The sequence below is a fragment of the Tamandua tetradactyla genome, chromosome 23 (genome assembly GCF_023851605.1).
Source record: "Tamandua tetradactyla isolate mTamTet1 chromosome 23, mTamTet1.pri, whole genome shotgun sequence".
Lineage (NCBI taxonomy): Eukaryota > Metazoa > Chordata > Mammalia > Pilosa > Myrmecophagidae > Tamandua > Tamandua tetradactyla.
In genome coordinates, this window is record NC_135349.1 from 45,341,604 (window position 1) to 45,369,532 (window position 27,929).

Sequence of the window (27,929 nt, forward strand, 5' to 3'; positions counted from 1 at the left end):
AATTATAAAACATTCATTCAGTTGGGTCATTACATGCATTAATGGCTTAATTTAAATGAAAATTACATTTATAGGAATTTGTAATTACTGGAAATAAGCTTATGTTATGGTGGTAGTTGGGGAGAAAGCTGGGAACAACTGTATTTAGGGTGTGAACATAAACTATGTAAATAAACACTGGAATGAAAGAATATTCCAATATTGAGAGTGGTGAGCGAAAGGGTCAACTTCTTTCTGCTTTCTAAAATTATTTTTCAGTTTTGAAAAGTTAGGAAGCCTTAATCTGGATGGGACTGATGATTTTTTTAAAAACTGTATTCCTAATATATATTCATATATAATCATAAATCCTAAAAAAATAAATTATATACTATGAAATACGGATAATGAGTTAACCCAAACTAACAAATATTATGGATGGTTTATAGGTATATAATTTTTACATGGCAAAATATTATTGAAATAATTTTTAGCAAGTAAGCATTGTTCCCAATGGCAGTTTAGTGGCCTTTCTTTTAATTTCAGTGCCCTTTGAAAAATATCCCTTGATAGCCATTATTTCTGTTAAACTTTGTGCCAGATAATTTTTTTTAAAAGGAACTTATTACTGAACTCATAATGATACTGGCATTGGAACTAAGGTAGTCTTTTTGTGTATATTATCAGCTTTTTTTTCATAAATAATGTTAGCTTTTAGAATATTTAATTGTGGATATGAAAAAGCTAGAGATAATAAACCTAATAAAAGTTTATTTTCTTAATTTTCATTTCCATTCAAACCTGTTCATGATTTAGATGTTATATGATGGATATAAAACTGGATGTCATCAATTACACCTTTAATTATGGGAGAACTTAAAGCACACGTGTTCATAGCAGTATTGTTATTTTTTAATTCTTTCAGGTATTTGTCTTGGGCCTTAGACACAAATCAAGAAGAACGAGATAAGGGTAAAACAGTAGAAGTGGGCCGTGCCTATTTTGAAACAGAAAAGAAGCATTTCACAATTCTAGATGCCCCTGGTCACAAGAGTTTTGTCCCAAACATGATTGGTGGTGCTTCTCAAGCTGATCTGGCTGTCCTGGTAAGAATATTTCCTATTATGTATTTGTTAGTGGCTTCAGTTAAGTTTGCCTTCTAAAAGCAGTGACCTATATAATTTTCATCATCACAATTTACACTTTTTGAGTAATCTACTCAGGAAATTTCTGTAATTTGATTTACTTATGAATATGTTTCAAGTTTTCTCTCACATTGCTAACTGACCTGTTATTTATTGCTGTCCCCAAAACTTAATGTCTGCTAAAAGTTAAGCCTAGTGTTAGATAATATTGGTATGAAGATGAATAAGAAACAGTTTAATTTGTTTCCTTTAGGCCTTTGGTCATTCTGTGATTTTGACAAAGTACTGGCCCTAGATCACATAAATTTTTGAATTATGCATAGGCATACACGATTTTGGAAAATTGGGAGATTAGAAGAAATGTTTACCAAAATCTGAAAATCATCAAAATCTTAAAACACTTCTCATTTTGTGATGTTCGAAAGTTATACATGTTATGATTCATTTGCTTCTATTGTGAAACGCTTCTGATATAACTGAAAGGAAAGATATTTTCTTGCTAGAAGGATATACCTGAACGTGGAAGAAAAAATTATTTGGTTTCTTGGAATAGGTAATCTCTGCCAGGAAGGGAGAATTTGAAACTGGATTTGAAAAAGGAGGACAGACAAGAGAACATGCAATGTTGGCAAAGACAGCAGGTGTAAAGCATTTAATTGTGCTAATTAATAAGATGGATGACCCAACAGTAAATTGGAGCAATGAGAGGTAAGCTTGGATGTCTTGTTCTTCTTTTACAGATTAAAGGATGGTTTTGTTATTGTATTTTCTCAAGGGTTTTTCTAAATTTTGAATTTTTTAAATGATGAGTTCAGTTGCTTTACATTATAATCGGGTTATTTATAAATCTTCATAGATACGAGGAATGTAAAGAGAAACTAGTGCCATTTTTGAAAAAAGTTGGCTTCAATCCCAAAAAGGACATTCATTTTATGCCCTGCTCAGGACTGACTGGAGCAAATCTTAAAGAGCAATCAGATTTCTGTCCTTGGTACAGGTAAATAACCTTTCTTTCCATTTAAAAACAAGTCTGTGTCTTAAGTAATTCAAGAAAATATTGACTGTAACCTTGCCTTTAAACATATCAGGACCCTTGCCCACTTTTAAATTGGGTTGTCTTTTTGTTATTGAATTTCAGAATTTTTTATATATCCTGGATACAAGTTCTTTATGAGGAGTTGTCTTTTCTCTCTTCTTGGTATTCTTTGAGGCACAAAAGTTTTAATTTTGAAGTCCAATTTATTTTTGTTGCCTGTGACTTTGGCGTTTTATCTGAGAAAATATTTCTTAATCAAACGTCACCAAAACTTATTCCTGTTTCCTTTAAAGCATTTTATAATTTTAGCTCTTACTTGAATGCTTCATTTTTAGTTAGTCTGGTGTAAGTTATAAGGTCCGTGTGTAGGGTTTTTTTTTTTGTTTGTTTTCCTTTCTGGGCATATGGACATCCATTTGTTGAAGAGAATATTCTTTTCCCATTGAATTTTCTTGGCACCTTTGTTGAAAATCGCATGACCATAAACCTAAGAACTTAGTTCTGGACTCAGTTCTGTTCTGTCGAGGTTTGTATCCTTAGACCGTGTACCACACAGTCTCGATTACTGTAGCTTTGTAGCTCATTTTGAAATTGGGAAGTGTGAGTCCTCCAACTTTGTTTTCAAGATTGTTTTGGCAAGTCTGGGTCTTCTGAATTTTCATATGGATATTAGGATCAGCTTGTCAGTTTCTGCAAGAAAGGCAATCTGGGATTTTAATAGAAATTGCATTGAATTTCTAGATCAATTTGGGAATTATTGCATCTTAATATAAAATCTTCCAATCCATATACTGTAGTTTTAAAAAGGAAATTATTTTTATGGAATCACAATTTCAGAGCTGGAAAAGTCCATAAAAATTATGTAGTTATTTTATTTCAGTAGGTGGGCTATTGCTATAAAATATTTTTCTAAATCTTATAATGTTCTTTTTTGTTGTAGTTTTCATTTTCCGCAGAGTAAATGAAATGTAATGGATCACAAATTAGTTGAATGACAGGAGTACATGGGTAGAATAAAATAGTGCTTTAACCACTTTTTTGTAAAAAGGTACGATCACATAACTTACTAAAACTTTGATATAATGTTGACTTTCTTTTTATGTTTTCAGTGGATTGCCATTTATTCCATATCTGGATAATTTGCCAAACTTCAATAGATCAGTTGATGGACCAATCAGGCTGCCAATTGTGGATAAGTACAAGGTATCTAAGATGTTGAAGAAACTGGGTTCTAGGAGAGGTGGGGTCATTGTGTCATGTTTTGTTTTTAATTATGAAATAAAACTATTAAACAACATAATAGATTTTTTTTTAAAGTAGCTACATGTTATTTACTGGTATAGACTATAGTTTATTTAATCTGTTTAGTTTATTTTAGCTCTTTCCTCAATGAGATAGTTCATCTTTCCCAGAGATAAATTTATAAATATGAAACTGCTTTTGATCCAAAGGATTTACACAGTAAAATTAATGGATATTAACATGCTAGTTTATATTACTGCCAGCATTATATAACTGCTAGTTTTACCACAGCCTTACTGAACCTGTTAGTCCTTTTAAAAACAATAACTTAATCCCACTGACTAAATCTATAATTATAAGTAAATTTTCACATGAACTATTTCAAAGGTTTGCTATTAGACAGAGTCAGTGGTAGAGGAGTAGGGGGGGAATCTATAATTGCATGTCGTAGCCATTTGTTAACAGGAAGACATCAACAGTACCACAGTATTACCAGGGGCAGCTAATTGGCAGGGGGCCAGGGGAGAACAAGAGATGAGGGGAATTTTTTATTTAATAATAGATGAGACTTTTTCTTTACCTTTATTGACCAATGAAAATAGTCTGAATTTGAGAGTGCTGCTGATTGTACAACCAAGTGAGGATACTGTAATGCATGGTTTGTTCATTTTGGAGTTGCCCAATAGATGGAGGGAACCAAAGAGTACAATGCCTGAGAAGCAGAATGGTAAATTGTGATACATTTATATGATGGAATATAGTGCAGCTACAAAAAGAATGTTGAGAGGCACTCAATGAACTGAATAAACCTTGGAAACAATGTGTTGTGTAAAATAAGCCAGAAACAAAAGAACAAACATGCTAAGATCTCTTTCAGAAAATACTTATAAGAAAATTGGAGCCTAGATTGTATGCCCCTATAGCAGTCACACTTAGTCTGAAGTTGTAAGTTTATTTGTGGATGCTCAGACACTGAGCTGTATGTGATTTAAGGAAAAATCTTAAATAGAGGAACAGTAGCGCATAACAAACTCTGAAATCTATTCTGTAACTGCTTGTTGAAGTGTACTTTGAAAATTTGAAAATTATTGCTTTTTCTTTCTATCTTTTTTTGGGGGGTGGTGGTGGCTGGTCCAGGAATTGAACCTGGGTCTCCCGCATGGAAGGCAAGCATTATATCACTGAACTACCCTTGTACCCTCTGCTTTCTTTTAAATCTTGGACATGTCTATCTATTAATATTATAACTTCATATATTCTTATTAAAACAAACAATACAGGTTACTATCTACCCTGGGTTTAAGATTAATTCTAGGCATTTTACCACTTTGGCCAAATAATTTTCCTTTATGCGTGAACCTTGCAAAATTTCACTTTGGATTACTGAGGAGTTTATTGAGTAGCAGTAAAAGTCGAAACGATTTTTTATTTTAAATTTTAATAGGATATGGGCACTGTGGTCCTGGGAAAGCTGGAATCAGGATCTATTTGTAAAGGCCAGCAGCTGGTGATGATGCCAAACAAGGTAAAAATTAGTAATGCTCTTTCTCATTTAAATTTTCTCAGAGATATCAGCAAGAATCTAAAACTTTTCAAAAGCTTATATGGGATTCCCTTCAGAGAAATTCAGCTTTTTAAATTCAGGATTATATTAATGTCAAGTTCAAATTTTGAAAAAGGCTATATGGTATTATATTCAGTAACAAAAAGTCAATGGAATAGTCTATATTAAAAACAGGTTAGGCTTTTTCTACTCGTGTAAGAGCTAAAAGATAACCGTCATCAAGGTAGTTTGTAAAGTTCAACCCCATTATTTTACAGGCACGATAATAGACATGTGGTGGATAACCGACTTACTTCAGTTAATAAAATGGATTAGTAAGAGAGCCAGAGATGAAAATTCAGGTTTAATCATGGTATAGAAAGCTTTTTTATTTGTTCATAGTAACATTGGGTACTATAAAATAATGAATCCAGTTTTTTCTCAGTTTGCTTTGAGTGTAGAGGATAAGTCTTAATCCAAATGGGGCTCTCTTTTTTTTTTATATTCAGCAAAGTATCTGTTGTTATCTTTTTTAATTTTTATTAATAAAATCGATCAACGTACAATGCGAACATTCTTAACTTATGAACATTCCGTACTTGGTGTGCCTTCAGTGGCTCACAGTATCACATAGTCGTATATTCATCACCATGTAAATGGGTCTCTTCTTAATGCTCCTTATCTTATTGCAATTTCTTTTTCATTGGAGTTTCATTAAAACATGTAAAATCACCTTTATGTTATTTCTGACAGCTTAATTGCTGACATTTACAAATGACCTGTTGCTAAGAAACTGTTACCTGTTTCCCAGGGAAAGGGCTTCTCTAACAGCTCTAGTGATGTTGCCTATGTAGGAAAATAGACCTGAGTCATTAGAACCTCTAAAGATAGATTTTGTTAGACTTAAGTGAGAATTTCTTTATCATGCTCATTCCGGACACAGTAAATTAGAAAACTTGAATTTTATCTTAAAGTATCCCCATTGTTAAATCCTACTTTTTCTAAGGTATTTATCTCTGCCACTTGAAGGACAACAGCTGAAAATAATGGTCACTTTGAGTCCTGCTCAGTTTTGTTTGTACACGGGTCACAAAAATACAGTTTGCTTGTGGATAAGGAAGGCAGATTGGCTGCAAGGGGGCTGAGGAGAAGGAGGGGGCATTGGAGAGTGTCTGCTTAATGGGTACGGTGTTTCTTTTTGGGATAATGAGGATGTTTTGGAACTAGAAAAGGTGATGGTTGCACAACATTGAGAATATAAATACTACTGACATGTACACTTTTAAAAACTGGTTAAATGGTTAATTTTGTGTTGTAAATTCTATAACATTTTTTTAAATGTGATTTGATATGGGCAAGTGAAGTTAGTGCCCAATGGCCATCTGCAAGTAGGAGCCTTAATTTGCTTCTATGAAGGAAGTAGCTATTCTCTGTGGAAGCTGCCACTTTATACTAATTACTGGGTGTGTATAATATCATTCAGCCTTGAAATCTCAGTTCAGTTTAATCCTACTGACTCAATGGACCAGCGCTTTGATACATATTTTTTTTAAGCTATGATATTTTAAAAGATGTAGATGCCAGACTATTTTTCATTTTAAAAATTAATGGAGTCCAATAAAATAGGCCATTTTTTACTTGGACATCTTACAGGGTAATTTGTTCACTCTTGGTTTTTATGAAACAGTCCATAGAAGCCTATGGTTGTAATATTTACATCACTTCTGCTCTTCTACTTAATACCTTTCCTAAATTTAAGAGTTTGCTGGTCTTAAGCTTAATGTTTAATAACTGTGGGAAAATTTAATCTTTAGACTAGCTCCATTGTATTTGGCCATTAAAGAGTGTTTTTGGAGAGAAGGCTTTATGTTGCATTATTTGGAAAAAAAGAAGTAAATAATTCTTGTTTAATTTATATATCGTAGAGCTGTTAATGTCTATCACTGTTCTATTACTGTAAAAGAAAAATTCAGCTGACAGATAGGGCCCTATTTCAGTTTGTGAAATGAATGACTTTAAGCAGACAAATATCAATAAGAGCTAAGCTGCCTTTTGGGAAAGTAAAACATTGTTATGGGGGAAATGCTAATAGAGCTTAGCGAATGACATTTTGTAGAATTCCTGTATGAAATATAATAATTCAGAATTCCCCAGTGTTCGTTCATCTGTCAACAGAGATAGTTCGTTTTGTTTTGAGGGCTGGTTTTTTTTTTTGTTATTGTATTTTGTCTTGTTTTCTGGCACATGTTTAAAAATCTGAATTCTCTACAGGTGCAGAAATGGAATAAAAGGAGGGAATATTTGTGGATATTGCTTTCACATTTTTTCCCCATTTAAATGCTTTTCTGTTTCTGTGGTAAAATATATACAAAACATAAAAGTAAACTGTAGTGACAGTATTACATTTACAATGTTGTGCAACTGTCACAGTTATCTAGTTCCAGAGCATTTTTATTACTCCAAAAGGAAATCCCATATCCAATAAACAACTGGTATGCTTTTTAAGCCTAATTGTTCAAATAACTTGAGAAATGCATACTTCAGGTATTTGGGGATTGTAGGTATTGGGAGATATGGTCACTGAATCCTGGAATTCTATAAGTTTTATATTCAAATAAATATTTTAGCTAATCAGCAACTACAAAAATCAACAATTACAAAAACATGAGACTGTAACTCTGCAGTGAATACATTTAGTGTGTTCAGAAAAATGCAATCTTGGTTTCTCTTTAAGCACAATGTGGAAGTTCTTGGAATCCTTTCTGATGATGTAGAAACTGATTCTGTAGCCCCAGGTGAAAACCTCAAAATCAGACTGAAAGGAATTGAAGAAGAGGAAATTCTTCCAGGATTCATTCTTTGTGATCCTAATAATCTTTGTCATTCTGGACGTACATTTGATGCCCAGGTAAACCAGTTACTTACTGTAGCTGCCTTAGTGATCTTTACTGTCTAAATAAAAGTAGCATTTAAAATGTCTTTTGTCCTGATTATTGGTGACATACCTAAATTTGTGTGTAGAAGGAGAATTGAAATAGTATAAACCACTTAAATATGTTACAACTGTATGTATATATCACACAAATTCTCCAACAGGTAGTACAAGTGCTTCTGAGTAAGTATTATTCTTTGTAAATTCCTTTTTATTTTTGATCTGGTTGTAATTTTTAGAATACTTAATATCCACTTTATAATAAACCAGATATTAATAGTAATGTATCATTACTTATATTTTTCTCATATGTGTCCTTCCCTTTAAGTAGGGCACAGTTGCATTAGAGGTAGTGGTTTGTCTGTTCATTTAGAGCAAATAACTTTCCAGACTAGAAAACATGTATCTTCTCCACAGAACTGCTACCCTGCACAGTGGAATGACCTATTAAATCATTGGTGTGGGCTAATGGAATTTTTTAGTTCTGTTTGTAGGGTTTAATATGATGACTAATTAATCAAGTTAGGGTTTGATGCAAGAGGATATAAAAGGTTATTTCCTTTTACTGGACCTTGGATATTGAGAAATGGATAAAGCAATGAAAAATCACATCTAGGAAACATTAGCAGCATGTGAACAGTAATAATTATCTTAATTATTTGGGGAATTTAAAGGAAAGATCCCATAGCAAAAAAGTTCTGTATGCTGTGTTTTTAAAAGTTGAATTAGGTGCTTGCCAAAAAGATCACTAGGGCAAAGGATATTCAAGTTCGTGCTTTGAGGTCAGGCAACCTGACCCATCCTATGAACAAAATTAGTATGACTCATCTCTTCTAACACAAAAATAACTTAAGTCGGTGGCCTGAGGTGGTGAGTTATATAATCTTGTGATACTGTATGACACTTTAGAACATTCTTTTTACCCTCAGGATAGAGATACAAATTTTTGTGTTTTTTTTTTGACAGATAGTGATTATTGAGCACAAATCCATCATCTGCCCAGGTTATAATGCGGTGCTGCATATTCATACCTGTATTGAGGAAGTCGAAATAACCGTGAGTTTAAGATAATTATTTATAAGCCTTTTTCATCTTGAAATTTCTAACTGGCAACAGTGATGTACTCTTATTTTCACTCCTTAATATAAAGATTCTTTATTTAGTACAGTTTTGATCTTCTCATCCTTTTTTCTTGGATAGGCCTTAATCTGCTTGGTAGACAAAAAATCAGGAGAAAAAAGTAAGACTCGACCCCGTTTTGTGAAACAAGATCAAGTATGCATCGCTCGCTTAAGGACAGCAGGAACCATCTGTCTTGAGACCTTTAAAGACTTCCCTCAGATGGGTCGTTTTACTTTAAGAGATGAGGGTAAGAACTTTTAAAATTGATGTGTAGGAGTATATCTGTGAGATGCTTAGCTCTGGTAAGGTACATCATCCGAGGACAGTACACATAGCATCATATTCTGAGAAAATTTGGATTCATGTTTTGTAACATTCATATGATAAATGCTCTGTGAGTTGAATAAAATCAACAGCAGACAGCATTGACCATATATTCTAGAAGTGATGCTGTGGTTCAACTAGGAATCTTAATTTTGATACTCTGATAGTAATGAACCTTGAGAGCTACTTTGTTTATTTTAAAATAAAGCAACTCTCAAGATGAAATCCTTTGTAATTAGCATGATTAAAGCCCACCTTGAGAGCTTAATCCCATAGAGCAGGGTTTTGCTAAACTCTAACTATGGTAAGCACTGGGAATATAACCTTAATTTCAGAGAAAACTGTATAAAGACAGTTTTACTTGTTTTTCTTTAAAGTTCTTATATTAAAACTTGTTGATAATGAAGCTGGTTTTTAGTTTGTCCTATTAATATTATTAATATACCAATCAGAACCTAACAAAATTGGGCAAACAACAGATAAGAAGTTAAAGTATCAAACTTTTGAACCCTAGAATTATTTTTTCCTAAAGAGTAGCTTGGTGTTTAGGTATTTCATAAGATCCAATGGGTTTGTACTTCTTATAATAGGACCAGGAGTGCTTCTGAGTTGCAGAAATGCTACCAAGTGATTGTGTTTACTAGATTGCAGTTGAGCAGTAACTTCGGCTTCATCTTTTCAGTTGCTTAAGGATAGGTTTATTTAACACTTTCATTGAGAATATACTTTACATAGTATAAAATTCACCTGTTTTAAGTGTACAGTTCAGTGAATTTTTAGCATGTTTAGAGAGTCCACCATCAGTACAACCTAATTTTAAGACATTTTCATCTAAAAAGAAATCTTAAGCCTGCTTAGTCAGTCCTGTCTTTACCCCCAGACCTAGGCAACCACTAATCTACTTTTTGTCTCATAAATGATCTTTTGTGCTTAGTATATTTCACCCAGCATGAAGTTTTTGAGGTTCAGCCATAATAAAGTGTGTATTATCTTTTGTCACTTTTTACTGCTGAATAGTATTCCATTATGTGGCTATTACACAATTTGTTTATTCAGGGTAGGCTTTTTTTTTAAATCAAATTTTAAAATTTTTTTTAAAATATGACAGCAAACAAATGCAAACATTTTTAGCATATGCTCATTCCGTTCTACATATATATTCAGTAGTTCACAATATCATCACATAGTTGCATATTCATCATCATGAGCATTTCCTAGAACATTTGCATTAATTCAGAAAAGAAATAAAAGACATACATACCATACCCCTTACCCCTTCCTTTCATTGATCACTAGCATTTTAATCTACTAAATTTATTTTGACATTTGTTCCCCCTGTTATTTATTTTTATTCCATATGTTTTACTTGTCTGTTGATAAGGTAGATAAAAGGAAGATCAGACACAAGTTTTCACAATCACACAGTCATATTGTGAAAGCTATATCATTATACAATCATCTTCAAGAAACATGGCTACGGAACACAGCTCTACATTTTCAGGCAGTTCACTCCAGCCTCTCCATTACATCTCGATTAACAAGGTGATATCTATTTAATGTGTAAGAACCCCAGGATAACCTCTCGACTCTGTTTGGAATCTCTCAGCCATTGACACTTTATTTTGTCCCTTTTCGCTCCTCCCCCTTTTGGTTGAGAAGGTTTTCTCAATCCCTTGATGCTGATTCCCAGCTCATTCTAGGATTTCTGTCCCACATTGCCAGGAAGGTCTACACCCCTGGGAGTCATGTCCCATGTAGACAGGGGGAGGGCAGTGAGTTTGCTTATCGTGTTGGCTGAGAGAGAGAGAGGCCACATCTGAGCAACAAAAGAGGTTCTCTTGGGGGTGACTCTTAGGCCTAATTTTAAGTAGGTTTGACCTATCCTTTGTGGGGTTAAGTTTCAAATGAACAAACTCCAAGATTGGGGGCTCAGCCTATTGCTTTGGTTGTCCCCACTGCTTGTGAGAATATCAAGAATTCTTCACTTGGGGAAGTTGAATTTTCCCCCTTTCTCACCATTCCCCCAAGGGGACTTTGTAAATACTTTTTTACTCACTGTTCAAATCACTCAGGGGTTTATTGGGGCATCACTCTGGACAAACCTACAAGATCTTATGCCCTACTCAAGGTTCCATGTACTTATGGTGTTCAATTAAGCTGTCCACATAAGTTGTATTAGGAAAAGCACTAGTCAAAATATAAATTTTGTACCAAATGAACATATTTTGCTTTAGTGTCACACATAAGTTAAAATTTTAAAGTATTAGTTACCATCTGTTTTCAACACCCTGCAGTAATGACATTCCTTTGTTCTTCCTTATGCAAAAACATTTTTAAATTTGTACATTTAGTCACTGTCATTATACACTCCAGGTATTCCTAGATTATACCATCTCAGTCTTTATCATCTATCTTTCTTTCTGGTTTCATTTGTGCCCTCAGCCCTCCTCCCTCTATCATTTTCACATTCAACTTCATTCAGTGTTCTAACATAATTGTATTATAGTTAGGTAGTAGTATGCTATCCATTTGAGTTTTTATAATCAGTCCTGTTGTACAATCTGTATCCCTTCAGCTCCAGTTACTCAAGGGTAGGCTTTTGATATAGGAAATCATATCTTCTTTCTAGCTCCTCCTATAAAAGACCCCTAACATATTCTTTATTTTTAAATTTTCTGGTAAGGTTTATGATAGTGTGTCATTGAGTTCATACTTACTTCCTCTGAGTTTTGTAATAAGACTACCCAATCAGAAAACATGCCTTTGGTGGTAAAGCTGACTAATAATTAGCAGTGTGGTTATAAAAATTATTTTTGTGATTTAAAATAATGATCTAAAATACCTGTCAGACTTGCTATTAACTACTGAAAAGTTTTTTTTTTGTTTTTGCTTTTAAAATTTGATTTCTAGGTAAGACCATTGCAATTGGGAAAGTTCTGAAACTGGTTCCTGAGAAAGACTAAGCATTTTGATGACCCTGCACAATACTGTGAGGAAAATTGACTGCAAAAGCCTACTTCACACCGCCTTCTCTTATTTTCTGCCCATTGACAAACCTCTCCCCATATTTTGCAAAGAAAAAATTCATAGCAAAAGTCCACATTATGTCAGCTTTCTCATATTGAGAGCTCTGCTATGCCACTGTTGAATTTTTTCCCAAGATTTTTTTCTTCCCCTCTCAAACTGCTTCCTTGGACAGATTTGGCAATAGCTTTGTAAGTGATGTGGACCTAATTGCCTATAATAATGAAAACCTACAGGAGTTTTTTTTTTATTTTTCATTTTCCCCTTAGGCATATTTAGGCTTTTTTCCCCAGGCAGATCATTCTGAGTGTGCGAGTGTGTGTGCACATGTTAAAAACACAACTACCATGTTAATAAAATATTCAATTTGAAATCCTTTTCGGTATTTGAATTGCTTTTAAATAATGTTTTTTATCTGGATGTAACATTGTTGCATTAGCTTTTTAACTTAACCAAGTAATTGAATACATTTTATTACTTGGATTTTTCTAAACTTTTCCCCACTCCACTACTTTAAATGAGGCATTTACAAACAATGTTCAAGTTTGTATTAAAGAATTAGTTTGACCCCTTCTTTTGATGATTAATGCATACGTACAATTAAATACCTTTATGCAACTGTGACACTGCTTTATTAGGTCTATCATTATTTTCTGCTAATTTATATTTTTAATATGATTTCTTAAAAACAGTATGTTTAAAATAGAACAGCATACTGTAGTTTTTATAAGTAAAGCATAATGAAATTGTACCCCTACAGGAAATTCCATTGACTCGTTAAATCAATGGAATTTATAATAAAGAAAGCATGTTGAGACCTGGCAAAAATGCCTCCTTTAGTATTTATAAGAGCTGCATGCATCTAGTATGAAAACCGTATTGATTACAAGTGCCAGTTCTCCAAGTTACTCAGTTCACTCTTTCTATCAGTAACTTTAAAGGTTGGATACTTCTAGCTGATTAAAGTTAAATTGCAATCCAGCAACTAAATGAAAACATATTTAGAATCGTTGAAATTTGCACAGACTGAAATTTACAGTGATAAGTAGAATCAAGCACAGTTTAAGTTTTATCTCAATTATCTGAAACTGAACTTTCTTAATGTATAAAGTTGAAATTTGTTAAACTATTATTTGGACAAACCACACAGTGTGGTGATTTTTAGATTGAAGGCTGACTTTCTGCTATAATATCATGACTTGGAAATTTTTAAAGAAGATAAATGGGAAGTAGAAGACAATTTCTGGATTTATTGGAAGTCGCCTTGATGTTGAGTGTTGCCATTCATTGAAAACTTGGCCTCTTTTAGAATTGTGATTTACCTCTAAATAAGATACTTTGTAATTCTATAATGAATGATAAATCCCTTACAATCTTCCTCCTCAGAAAAGAAAAGCCTAGTTAGACTCTAACTCGATGTTATCCTGTTATGGAATCCCCATTCATTTCATGAATGAGGCTACATTTTTATGGACAAACTAGTTATTGTCCTACAGCTTCCTATAACTTATAAACCTATGGCTATTTTAACTGCATGAAATTTAAATAAATTTTATTACATCTGCAAATCTCTGGGCTTTTATTTTTCTGGGAAATAGGGGAGCTTTAATTAGAATACAATTTTTTTGTACTTCCAACTTAATAAGAACAAAATATTAGCAATTGCTTGGATTTTAACAAATCACTGAAATTATTTCCAGAGATAGATTTCCATTTTAAAATTGAACACATTTTTAAAAACCAGTTATGTTTGCTGTTAAACATTTTTAAAATATTCTGTGCATGTTGCCAAGATTTAAGTAAAACAACAGATAACAAATATGAAAGGCCTACCTCTAAAATGAGATAATTTAAAATATATATATATAAAATAAAAATTGCATTGGATTCTTACACATTTGAGCAAATAATAATTGGATTACTTCAAAGAGATGTCAGTGTTCAGCTAACTGATTACTGTACATTTTATGGACTTTGAAGTTCACTGGGGAAGTATTCCCACTTAAAGCTGATGCATTTTAACCCCCTCTCCAGTCATACTGGCTAATTTTATTTTGATGAGGAAATAAAATATCTGAGGTGAACTGGCAGTGTGTGATGTTGCGCCTTTAAAGAGCAATACTGATTCTTATTTTATCATTGTCTTCTGCAAGTGCAAATGTGTTTTTGTGGAAGACAATGAAAAATAGGGTAGTTGGCTATATATTTAGGACATTAGAGACCTAAACATTCTTTACCTTTAGCATAGATATGTTAGAATCATTATTTTCTTTGCTTTTTACATTAGTGATGCTTTTTCAAGTGAGATTATTTATACTTTTTAAATTAATGAACTGAATTTAAGTGAAAATATGTCACTGAAATAAACCTCTAATTGTCATTTTAAACCCTCATGTAGGGGAAGGAAAACAGCAAATCTGTAAGGTGCAAAAAGGACTTCTTAAGCAAAAATCTATGTAAATTCACACCAGAAAAAGTTGGACTGAGTGTGTTGCCATGAAATTAAATGACAAATAGTAAAGTGGTCTTGAATAATTAACCCCATGTATATTTCTTTGTTTGAATTGAAAGTCTTGAAATACGTGATAAATGAATGTAAAAATTTTGTAAGCTGTAAAAGAGTACAGGTTGTTCATTGTAACATAAGGTTATTCATATTTGTCTGCTAGTTAAATAAACTAGAAGAACTGTTTTTAGAATATGGGACTTTGAACGGGATGTAATCGAACAATTACTGGCATCCTCTCAGCTGGAGCAAATATTTTGGGTCTTAAAAACAGATACAGTTTTGCCATACATGAAAAAGGTGGAATCCATGGTCAAAAATTGCTCCTCTGATGAACTGCTGAAAAAACTTGCTGGTGATCTTCAGGAACACTAGTCATGTGACTGTGATTACTCTGATCTTTGATGACTACTACATATGACAGCACTCCAGCACCTTTTCTCACTGGCATGGACTTTCTCATGGAATGCTGCTTCATGAATGATCACGTCATTGCTTTGAGTGGGTTTAAGGTAGTCAAGGGAAAATATGCATTTTTTATTACAGTTCTTAACATCAATCAACTTTCAACCTTTAAAACACTTTATGAAAATTCTGGTTACAGCACTATAACTCTGGTTGTAGGTGATTAAATGTTTATTCAGTGTTGGCCTACCTTAACAGAACAAACTGTGCCATTAATCCTCTCACAGACACATGTAAGGTAGTTAGCAGTCAACTGGATTTGGGGGGATGATACTCTAACTCCAAATAATATGGCTTTATTTCCTCCAGCTAACTTTTTACTGATTCTAACAGATGCCATCTAATACATTCATGATCTTGTTTCTTTAGCAACTTGCTATGGCAGCACCTTTTGTCTGATTATATGCACAAGTCATGAGATTTACTAGGTGTAAAGTTAGCAGTCAGTTGGTTATATTAGATTTCATGGTAAATGTAATAGGAAGTATTTTTATTTTCCAGTACAGGTTAGTGGATTCCATTTGAACCAATTTACTGCCCGAATTCAGGCAGGTTATATTTGGTTCTAGGATATTCTTAATTTTCAGTATCCTAGAACATATTGAGTCTTCCCTCCAATAAATATACTTTTCACATACCTCTAATCCTATGCTTCCTTGAAACATTAATATATTAGCTCAGTTTACTAAGAAATTATAAGGGCCTGCAGGTGTGGAAGTGGAGATTAAAACCATTACCTCCTCCAGTATAAGGGAAAAGCAGATAGGCACTATGTATGATATGGCAGAAAATGCCAGGATTACTTGTTTTTCTGCCTTGTCACACATGCCACTGTGCCCTTTAAAATCTAACATGGAAATCTCAGGTTTGTGGACAGCAAAGGTGGAGTGACATTTTCTGCTTCCCGAGGCCCTCTCCACCAGGAACATTAGCTTCATGCTTCAGATGTCAGCTCAAGTCCTTGCTACCTCCTCTCCTGCTACCCGTGGAAGAGTGTTTGTGCTGGGGCTGGAGCTCTCACACTCCTCAGGGGACTGCCCTTGCCTCCATTTTCTCCTCATTCGTTAGGTGAAACTGAGGTCCCAGCCTGGAAGGTCTGCATTTTAAGGATTCACAAATTGGGCTCAGAAACTTACACTTCCCTTAGGTAACTAGTTTCTTGTTTGTTTCTAAAGGAAACTGGATGTCTTTCAGGCCAGTATTTAGTGACTAGTTTTCACTAGATAGCAGCAGGATAAAACCTAGATCTCTCTTTTTTTTTTCTTTTCTTTTTTTTTTTAGAAGGTTAAAAGGAATTGGTTAGGCTTGACTTTTTCAATCTAATTCCAAAGCATGAAGGAATGCTCTAGGTAGGAATTAACGGGAATCCAGAGGTAAACTTTTTTTTATGATTTGTAGCTACCTACTGTGCCTGACTTGATGCCTGTGTGAGGATTAAGCCCTTAGTCTGCTCTTGCAATTATTCAAATTACTGAAGTTTAAAGAAAAATGCTTTTGTAATAACAATAAAAATTGTCATCTTCCCTTTTGAAGGATTTGTCTGTTTGTTTATAATTACCTGTACTGTATCATACTGTTGAGTGTATCTGTCCATTTTGTGTATAACCTTTATTTTTATCAAATATTGGAACCATCTACCAGCAAATTTGTTGGATGGATCTATTTAATAAGCTCTGTCACATAAGGAATTTACAAACTTGTGATCTGCTTGCATATGGTATATATAAGGCTTTTGTGTGGTGTATATGACTGAACCATAGAAAAACAAAACCAGCAGCCCTAGATAAAGTTAGAAATGCTTAATATCAATAAATCAAATAACTATATCACCGTATGCGGTTTTATCTGACCAGCAGAGTTGGGGGAACATCAGTGATTATTCTGTCAATCTACAAAACTATAGTCATAATTTTTAATAAGGATCAAGAGACCAAATAGTACTTGCTTTTCTTTACTGTGCGAGGGCAAGAAGGAATCGATTACAGAGGCAGTATGTGCTGAATGAATGGCAGCAATAATTCCTGTATTTTTTTTATTCTATGAGCTAGAATAAAGGTTCTAAGTACCTGGCTTTTATGACCATTTCCCAGTAATTAATCACAACTACTTGTTTTAGTCTTAAAAGATGAGGTCTCAAAAAAAAAAAGATTAGGTCTCCAACCCTGCCACTCAAACATCTGTACTTTTTTGTAGAGAGAACAAGTTTCTTAATTATCTCTAGGTATCAAAGCAGATAGGCACTGTACTGCAGTGAGCAGAAGTCTGATAATGAGATCTTGGTGCTTCTGACAATGGTGAAGTTTATACTTCATGGCATTTGCTACCAATTTCAGAGACAGGTCTTTATTGATGCATCTGAAAGCATAAAGAAAGCATCAATACCTTTAAAGCTGTAGCTTTATGGTAAAGAACTGTGTATCTCCCAATCAGGAAGATAGATATTTGATGGCCAAGTAACACAATGGAATTCTTAAGTATTCCAAATTTAAAAGGACCTTAAAGCAATTCTAGTTCAGCCTCTGGGCCTGTGAAAAAAAAAGTTACAGAGAATATATTTTATTATAGTACCCTCTTTAATAATGAGGTTATTTCTCACTTTTATGGCCACTTTGATACTGTGTGAATTTTTTTAAAACGTCTCATACTGTCATGGCATCCCATTTTCCCTCACATTTAATCTTTCCTACCTAGAGCTAATTCAACATGCCTGTCTTAAAAAGTGAAAATTTTTTTTTACTGTGAATTTATCTTTCTTTTAGAATCTTTCTGAAGGCTTGGTTTGCCCAAATTAATTGCATAAAATGCATGGTTTTTCCTGTGTTTTCTACTACAAATAAGAGATTGCTTAAAACGAGAAAACAAAACTCAGGTAACTGACAAGTATAATTTTTGTTATTCAGTTACTTTCATTTGTGATACAATCCTATTAAAAATTAGGCAAAAAATTTTCCCTTAATAATATGCATTGGGGTTACATTTACTGTTAGTTCCATCTTCTTAACTCATCCACTCCCCATATTTGATCTCTTAACATTTTACTTCAGTGGTAACAATGCTGATCATTCCAAAATGATCATTTGGTCATTACCAAATTCATAAAAAGCAGTAAGTATTTAAAATTTTTTTGATTTATATGACCTGAATTTGCAAGTTAGCGTATTTCCACTAAAAAAAATTTCTATTCTCTGATTTAAGAATTTAGTCAAGAGTTGGGCTGACAGTCTACTGGCAGAAATTCAATGGAGGAGATAATGGAGAAAAATTGCATATTAACTTGTTTTGAAACATCCTTTCACGTAATTCAGGTTGAAATTTTGCATGGTGATTTCACCATAAAAGAGCACTTTGCTTATAAACTAGTTATTTAGAACAAAATTAATCTATGTAACTACTTTGAGATTTCACTGGCAAATAGAAATGGGAAATACTAAGGTAAAGAAATCTTTGAAAGATTTAAGATTCTTGGTTAAGAGTAATTATCATTGTAAAGTCCCAGCAGACAGAACTGTGTACAAAGAGAGTATTTTTTTTAATTAAGGGTAAAATTTACCTTAAAGTAAAATTTACATGGTGAAATGCACAAATTAAAAAAAAAAAAGTTGTATCTTCTTTTACCCACCATCATGTTTTGGAGATTAATACATTCTATGTGATGATCCAAACGGTTCATTGTTTGTTAATGCTGATTTATAGTCCTTTTATGAATGTATCCTAATGTTTTATCCATCCTTAAAGGAAGGAACTTTGTTTCCCAATTAGGATTCTTTTTAATGGTGTTGCAAATACTAATAGTTTTCTTTCAGTTATCATTAGAAATACAAGGAGGTAAATACACCTTAATGTGCTTTTATAAAACTTATCAAACAGAAAGAGAATATTTAATGATCCCCAAAGGTGGTGATAATAATATGGTCTTCCTTCTAATTTTGCATCCTTGTCCAAACTTGAATGCTTTCTTCTCCCTTTAATATGCCATGTCAATTCTGAAATTGATCGTCCCTATCATACTTTCATGGTGTGGGGCAAATTTGCAGAATTAACCTGAAAAATTGTTCCTCTATTAATTAACTCTTAAACTTCACAGCAAAGTCCTTTTTTTCTTTTTGGTAGATTTATTTTACTTTATTAAATTCTGTGCAAGAATAACTTCTTTTTTAGAAGTCCTTAATTGACCCCTTATTGATGATCTAGCATAATATTTCACAGTGGCTATTAAAAACCTCCATAATTTGGATAAAGATGCACTTGAACTATCAAGACATTTATCTAATTGGTACCAGTTAAAAGATACTGTCCTGGCAAGCAGTTGTCAGCTACTGATCTTCAATGATAAAAGAGACCAATGGTATGTTTTTTAAAAACCTAGAAATAACTTTTTAAATGGCCTTAATATATTACACAAGGAATATAATTTCTCTAAAGTGAGGTTGGCTGGATTAAGAAATTATATCTTCACAAGCTGCATACAAGTGGGGGTTGGCGTACTATAGAGACTTGGCATAAACAATATTGTGTGGTACCCACATAGCTCGTATAAGTGCACAGAGTTAAAGAGTAACAGCAAACTTAAGTTGATAAAGTTTCTCTGTTGAAAATTTCCTTCTCCTTCTCTGACTATCTCACTGTTTACTTGCTTCTCTTCCAAAGGGTCCAACCAAGCCCTCCAAATCTTTTAAAAATCAGAAGTTAATATAAACTTCTTCATATCAGCCATTTCTTCCTGTCTAGATACAGGTGCATTACATACTTCCCTCTTTTAACCCCTAAGGTGCTTATTACATTTTCCAACTCATTTAATAACGATTACATTATTTTCAGCAAAGGGAAGGAGAAAGAACTAACCTTGTGTATTATGTATATGCCAGGCACTGAACAGATACATGTTATCTCATTTAATTATCTTAACAAGTCCTGTGAGGAACTAGCTCTGTTTTACAGATGAAGAAATAAAGAATGTCAGGCTTGAGAAATTAACTTGTCCAAGACCAAATAACAGGTTAAATTATGGAGTTGGGGTTCAGACTCACAATTCTAATAAAAAAATCATGTTCTTCACATTTTCTGTAGGTTGGGTCACAACCTACATTGCTCAAATATTGCTCAAATACATTCTATATTTGAGCAATATTAAGTTTTACCTCAATTCCATTTTGTCTAGGATAATATGTAAATGAATATATTTTGCTAGCAGATTTCAGCACCAGGAATATGCTATCTTGAGGACAATAACAGATTTTTAAATTGCTTATAGCTAATCCAGATAAGAATAATTTATTATTTACTATTCCTTTTGTTGTTTTGTCATTTGTGAGTATACTCTTAGTATGGCTAACTGAAAAAGATTTCTAATAATTTTCTAGATTTACCATTTGATTATAGCAAATATTTTTTTGAGGTAACTAGAATTTGAGTTCCATTATTCTACAATCAGGTTTGCAGTTTCTTGACCTTTTTTTACCATCCAGCAACATATTTAAATCTTTGCAGGTAGTTGCATTATGATCTATTAATTTCTTAATAAAACTATATACTACTTTGAATATATTTAATGTCATTTTCTTAAGCATATTTCCCAACTACTGAAAAAAATTCAGTATATTCGGATAGGAACAACTTAATGATATTCATGGTATTGACTGAGACCTGGGTAATCAAATCTTAAAATGAATGTAAAGTCTAAATTACTTAATGTATGTTTACTATAAAAGAAATTATACGAACCTGGTATTTAGAGATAAGAATGAAAGTCAGGATTAAGGTAATTCAGAATACAGGGGTAAGGAAGACAATGTCTGTATTTCAGAACCTCATATACTCTTTGAGACCAAAGGAAGAAAGGTTATTTTGTCCAGAATCTAAATTTTCTGTGGCACATAACCTAACTCAACCTGCCTGGATAGATCATTTTAAAAATCCAAGCACTGGAAACCCAGAATAAGAATGAGGGTCTTTAATCCTTTATAGCTTAATGTAATGCCTGGATACATCCCAGAGTATAATTAAGCAGATAATCAAACAGTATTGGCAAAAGTCTCTTGAGGGATGGGAGGAAAAATATGGAACTATTAAACTTTACCACCAAAGAAACCCCTGACACTATGTCAAACATTAGGGACACCCAAATCAATAGGGCCAAGCCTATGATCTTGAGGCTTGCTCTTGTGAAGCTTATGTATATAGCGGAGAAGCTTAGCCTACCTACAAGGTATGCCAAAGAGTTACTTCCGAAGGATCTCTTTTGTTGCTCATATGTAGTCTTTCTCTCTCTAAGCCCAACTCTGCAAGTGAAATCATTGTCCTCACCCCTACATGGGACATGACATCCAGGGGTGAAAGTCTCCCAGGTGGCATGGGAGATGACCTTCAGGGATGAGCCTGGCCCTGGCACCATGGTCATCAATGCCTTCTGATCATAAGGGAGAAAAGAAATGTAACAAATAAGGTATCAGTGGCCAAGAGAGTTCAAACAGAGTTGAGAGGCTATTCTGAGGTCACTCCTACAAAGCTTCAGTTAGGTAGATATTACTACCTATCATAGCTTGCCAGATCCTAACCAAAACTATTCCTAACAATCTAGAAGAACACCTAGGACATTATATAAATTTATCAACGTTATATGCCCTAGGGTAACTTTCCAGAAACCTACAATCTCCAGATGGGTCCCTGGACCAGAAAAGTCCTGAAATGAAGATGGGCCAACCTCTCTAGAATATCAACTAATTCCATCTCCCTATCCCATATTACTGACAGCCCCTTCCAACATGAAAAAGTTAGAATAGGCATAGCTCAAACACCCCTTAAGAGTGGGAGAAAGATCAAAGGTGATGGTGGGAGTTGTACAGAGAAGATAGGGTTTAACAAATGAGTATGACTGTGAAATCATACTGATATTTCTTTTAGTCCCCAGTTAACTTAGAACAGCTAGAAGTAAAAAACTAAAATTGTGGAATTGTAACTGACACCAAACCCTGAAATCTGTTCAACAATTTATTGTGAAGTGCTTTGAAATTTATTGTTTTGTATATATGTTATTTTTCACAAAAAAGAAAAAAAATTGTTGAAAATTACAAATCACAGATGTAGAAATTAAATATTATTCCTAAATTCTAACTTAAAAAAAGAAATTACACCACAAAAGTTAACAATTGTTCCATTAGAAATGTTCACTCTAATTACTCAGATATCCTCCCCAAATGTTATTTTACATATTAATTTTTTTAGTTATTTTCATACTTGGTGCAGGATACTTACAACATCTAGTCTTCTTGTTCTAGTTTGCTAGCTGCTGGAATGCAATATACCAGAAACGGAATGGCTTTTAAAAAGGGGAATTTAATCAGATGCTAGTTTACAGTTCTAAGGCCGAGAAAATGTCCCAGTTAAAGCAAGTCTATAGAAATGTCCAATCTAAGGCATTCAGGGAAAGATACCTTGGTTCAAGAAGAACGATGAAATTCAGGGTTTCTCTCTCAAGTGAGAAGGCACATGGTGAACACAGTCAGGGCTTCTCTCTCAGCTGGAAGGGCACATGGTGAACACAGCATCATCTGCTAGCTTTCTCTCCTGGCTTCCAGTTTCATGAAGCTCCCCAGGAGGTGTTTTCCCTCTTCATCGCCAAAGGTTGCTGGCTGGTGGACTCTGCTTCGTGGTGCTGCAGCATTCTCTGCTCTCTCTGAGTTCCTCATTCTCCAAAATATTTCCTCTTTTATAGGACTCCAATAAAACAATCAAGACCCACCCAAATGGGTGGAGACATGTCGTCCCCTAATCCAGTTTAACAACCATTCTTGACTAAAGCACATCATCCAGGGAGATGATCTCATTACAATTTCAAACATACCGTATTGAATAGAGATTATTCTACGTTAATGAAATGGGATTTATATTAAAACATGGCTTTTCTTAGGGGGCATACTTCCTTTCAAACCAGCATACTTCCCATAACTCATTCTCCTATATTGTGTAGTATTCCTTTACAGGTAGTACATTTATTCTGGCTGGCAATTACTACATTTAACTCATTTCAAAAATTTATTATTTATTTATCATGGATAAAGGACAGAGGCATAAATAATGTAATTTAACATGTAGACTCTGGATAGGAAGTTTACATAGATATCACTCTTATGGGTGCTCAGAAATAGCAAAAGGAGAAGTGAACGATTGAAATCTTTATCCTCAGACTACTCTATAAAATTTAATGTAACAATATGGACTAGTTTTTCAGGTTAATTTTTTCTAAAAGACTAATCGGCAGAGTAAACTATTTTCTAGCATGAATAAAAAAGTTAAATAAATAGCATGTTGCAATATTTGAACAGAAAAAAAGGAGAAAGTTTCTGAAGATGCACAGTCCAGACTGAAAACTAATGCTCAGAAATCGCTAACTCAGGCCTTAATAAACAGCAGGCTTAGAAATTCAGACAGGGACAAAAACACCTTAAGCAATTTCACTATCATGAAAATGGTTTCAAACACAACAGAGCAAGAATCAGGATTCAGAAAAGATCACTAGGCTTCTTAAAAACAGGTTACTGTTATCTTTAGTGGGAACAGAATAGTGTAATTGGAACCAGATTGCAAGGAGTTAGTTAGGAGAGAGCTGAAATCACACTGAGACATTGACTACAAACAAACAAAAAGATTTTTTTAAAAAAAGGAAGGAGGGAAATCATGGTACTATTTCTTTAAAAGAGTTCATGCAAAGCAGAAAGACAGCTACTAAAGGAGAAGGGAAGAATGATTTCAGATGGGAGGAGGGAAGTTAGGAGTAAAGCCCTAAGGCAGGAAGGGAATCGCTGATTCTTTGGACTTCATCTGTTTGCTACCAGACGGCTGCTATGGATTCCAAGTAACTAAAACTCAGGTCTGACCCTCAAAAAGAACTCAGTCTAGTAGAGGAAATAGTAATGAGCAATTATCAAGGTAAAATGAAGCACTAACTTTAGAAGGGAGTTATTCTTAATATTTCTGTTCTTTCAGTTTTTAAGTCATCTAAGTACATGTAGCACTTTATATCTCATACGCAGCACTTATACCACATCCTTCCTTGTAGACCTTATTTTCCCCTGTTAAGTTATAACCTCACCTACATATGAGGTGGGCACCACAGATTGAAAGTAAGATGAAGTTACTGCACTGGAGAGGTTCAATCTGTAGGAAAACCAAAAATGTCAGCAAGTAATCAAATGCTATACAGGGAGATGAATAAGGTGCTATTACATAGAAGTTACTCTCAATATTTAAAAAAAAAGGCTTGTAATGTAACAAAGTCCCTGAGACACAAAAATGCTTTTATTTATTAATTTCATTTACCTTAATGATAAAAATAAGCCAATGTTAAATTTCTATTTTTTCAAGCCAAAAAAAAAAAAATTCCATTTTTCTCCTATCACTCACATTACTCAAAATCCTTCCACTAAAATTGCTTTCTACAAGGTCACAAATGACCTACCTGCCCAACAATATAGCTTTAAAAAAAACTTATTCTAGTAACATATACAAGCTAAAATTTTCCCTTTTAATCACGTTCATATATGTAATTCAAGTTAATTATATTCACAATGTTGTGTTTCTGTCACCACCATCCATTAACAAAACTTTTTCATTGTCTAGCATAGACACTATACATTTTAAGCCTCAACTCCCTATTTCCTACTGCCACCCTATCCCCTGGTAACCTATATTCTAGAGATCCTGATTCTATGAGTTCAGTAACTCATTCTAATTATTTCATATCAGTGAAGTTATACAATATTTGTTTTTTTCTGTCTGGCGTATTTCACTCAACATGATGTCTTCAAGGTTCATCTTTGTTGTTGCATGTATCAGAACTTCATGCCTTTTTACAGCTGAATAATATTCCATTGTGGATATATGCCACATTTTGTTTATCCACTCATCGCTTGATGGACACTTGGGTTGCTTCCATTTTTGGCAATTGTAAATAACACTGCTATGAAATATTGGTGTGCAAATATCTGTTCACATTGCTGCTTTCAAATCTTTTGAGTATATACCTAGAAGCGGGATTGCGAGGTCATATGGTAATCTATACTTAGCTTTCTGAGGAACTGCTAAACTGTCTTCCACAACAGCTGCACTATTTTATATTGCTACAGCAATGAATGCTTCAATATCTTCACAGCCCCTCTAACACTTGTGATTTTCCATTAAAATAATAACCATTCTACTTGTTCTAAAATGTAATCTCATTGTACTTTTGATTTGCATTTCCCTAAAGACTAATGATGTCTTACATCTTTTTATGTGCTTTTTGGCCATTTGTGTATCTTGTTTTGAGAAAAGCCTATTCAGGTACTTTGCTCAATTCTAATTGGGTTGTCTTTTTTGTTGTTCAATTGAAGGATTTCTTTTATATTCTGGATATTAAACACTTACTGGATACGTGGTTTCCAAATATTTTCTCCCATGGAGTAGAATGCCTTCTCATCTTCTTGATGAAGTACTTTGAAGCACAAGTTCTAAATTTTGAGGTGGTCCCATTTGTCTATTTTTAATTTAGCTGCTTGCGCTTTGGGCATAAGGACTAGGAAACCACCACACACCACAAGATCTTAAAGATGCTTCCCTACATTTTCTTCTAGTTTTATGCTTCTGGCTCTTATATTTAGGTCTTTCATCCATTTTTAGTTAACTTTTGTATAAGGTGTGAGATAGGGGTCCTTTTTTATTCCTTCCCATATGGATATTGAGTTCTCCCAGCACCATTTGTTAAAGAGACTTTCTGTCCCAATTCAGAGGATTTGGCAGCCTTGTCAAAATTAATTGACCATAGATGGGTCTATTTCTGAACTCTCAATTCAATTTCATTAGTCAGTATATCTTTATTTCAGCACCATGCTGTTTTGAGCTCTGTAATATGTTTTAAAGTTAGGGAGCATGATTCCTCAATTTTGTTCTTCTCTCATGATGTTTTTAGCTATTTAGGGTCCCTTATCCTTCCAAATAAATTAGATGATTTTTCTGTTTCTGTAAAGTAAGCTGTTGGAATTTTGACTGAGACTGCTTTGAATTTGTAAATCATTGGGCAGAATTGACACCTTAGCAATATTTAGTCTCCCAATCCATTTACTTAGGTTTTCTTTTTTAAGCAATGTTAAAATTTCCTGCGTATATGTCCTTTATATCCTTGGTTAAATTTATTCCTAGATATTTGATTATTTTATTTGCTATTGTGAATGAAATTTTTTTCTTGATTTCTTCTTCTGATTGTTCATGGCTAGTGTAAAGAAATGCTATTAATTTTGGGGTGTTGTTCTTGTACCCTGCCACTTTGCTGGATTAATTAACTAATCCTAGAAGCTTTATTGTGGATTTTCTGTATAGGATTATGTCATCTGCAAATACAGAAAATTGTACTTCTCAATTTGGATGTTTTTTAATTTTTTTCTTGCCTTATTGCTCTGGCTAGAATTTCTAGCACAATGTGGAATAACAGTGGTGACAGGGGACAGGTCCTTGTCTTGTTTGTGATCTTAGGAGAAAAGCTTTCAGTCTTTCCCCATTAAGCCTGATATAACTGGGTTTTCATAGATGCCCTTTATCATGGTGAGGAGGTTTCCTTCTATTCCTAGTTTTCCAAGTGTTTTTATCAAGAAAGGGTGCCACATGGGACAGAAATCCTAGAATGAGCTGGGACTCAGCACCAAGGGATTGAGAAATTTCTCGACCGAAAGGGGGAAGAGACAAATGAGACAAAATAAAGTGTCAGTGGCTGAGAGATTTCGAACATAGTGGAGAGGTTATCCTGGAGATTATTCTTACGCATCATACAGATACCACCTTTTTAGTTAGGATGCAACAGAGAGGCTGGAGGGAACTGTCTGAAAATGTAGAGCTGTTTTCAGTAGCCATGTTTCTTGAAGATGATTGCAGAATGATATAGCTTTTACAACGTGACTGTGTAATTATGAAAACCTCGTGTCTGATGCTCCTTTTATCTATGGTACAGACAGATGAGTAAAACACATGGATTAAAAATAAATAAATAACAAGTATTTAGTAGACTGAAATGCTAAATGTTAAAATAAATTTAGTAAATTGAAATGCTAGGAATTACTGAGAGGGGTAAGGGGTATGGAATGTATGAATTTTTTTTCTGTTTTCGTTTTATTTCTTTTTCTGAATTGATGCAAATGTTCTAAGAAATTCATCATGATGATGAATATGCAACTATGTGATGATATTGTGAGTTACTGATTATACAACAAGAATGGAATGATCATATGGTAAGAATGTTTGTTTGTATGTGGTTATGTATCATAAATTTTTAAAAAATTAAAAAAAACATTAACCAATGTTACCAGTCAAAAAAAAAAAAAGGGGTGCCAGATTTTTTTTTTAAAGCAATAAATAGTTAAGTTTATTAAAAAGAAGGAGAGAGAATACATATTGGAGAGGTTAATGTGGACATGCCCAAGGGAGGGATGCCTTTTATTTTTTTTCATAGTAGCCATTCTAGTGGGCGTGAAGTGGTACCTCACTGTGATTTTTTTATCACAATCAATTTTTTCTTTTTTGTGAAAAATAACATACAGAAACAGCAATTAATTTCAAAGCACATCACAACAATTAGTCGTAGAAGAGAT

At 33.7% G+C, this 27,929-nt stretch overlaps 1 protein-coding gene across 3 annotated transcripts in view; it reads left to right on the plus strand.

Moving 5' to 3' along the window:
- Positions 1 to 16,850, plus strand: part of GSPT1 (G1 to S phase transition 1) — a 37,653-nt gene extending 20,803 nt beyond the window's left edge. For all 3 annotated transcript variants that reach the window (XM_077141774.1, XM_077141772.1, XM_077141773.1), the window contains exons 7-15: positions 905 to 1,085; positions 1,678 to 1,832; positions 1,981 to 2,121; positions 3,270 to 3,363; positions 4,847 to 4,927; positions 7,680 to 7,853; positions 8,844 to 8,933; positions 9,078 to 9,246; positions 12,234 to 16,850. In XM_077141774.1, coding sequence (XP_076997889.1) covers positions 905 to 1,085; positions 1,678 to 1,832; positions 1,981 to 2,121; positions 3,270 to 3,363; positions 4,847 to 4,927; positions 7,680 to 7,853; positions 8,844 to 8,933; positions 9,078 to 9,246; positions 12,234 to 12,286 — 1,138 coding nt within the window. In that variant the 3' untranslated portion in view covers positions 12,287 to 16,850. The remainder of the gene's footprint in view (positions 1 to 904; positions 1,086 to 1,677; positions 1,833 to 1,980; positions 2,122 to 3,269; positions 3,364 to 4,846; positions 4,928 to 7,679; positions 7,854 to 8,843; positions 8,934 to 9,077; positions 9,247 to 12,233) is intronic.
- The last annotated feature ends 11,079 nt before the right edge of the window (positions 16,851 to 27,929 follow it).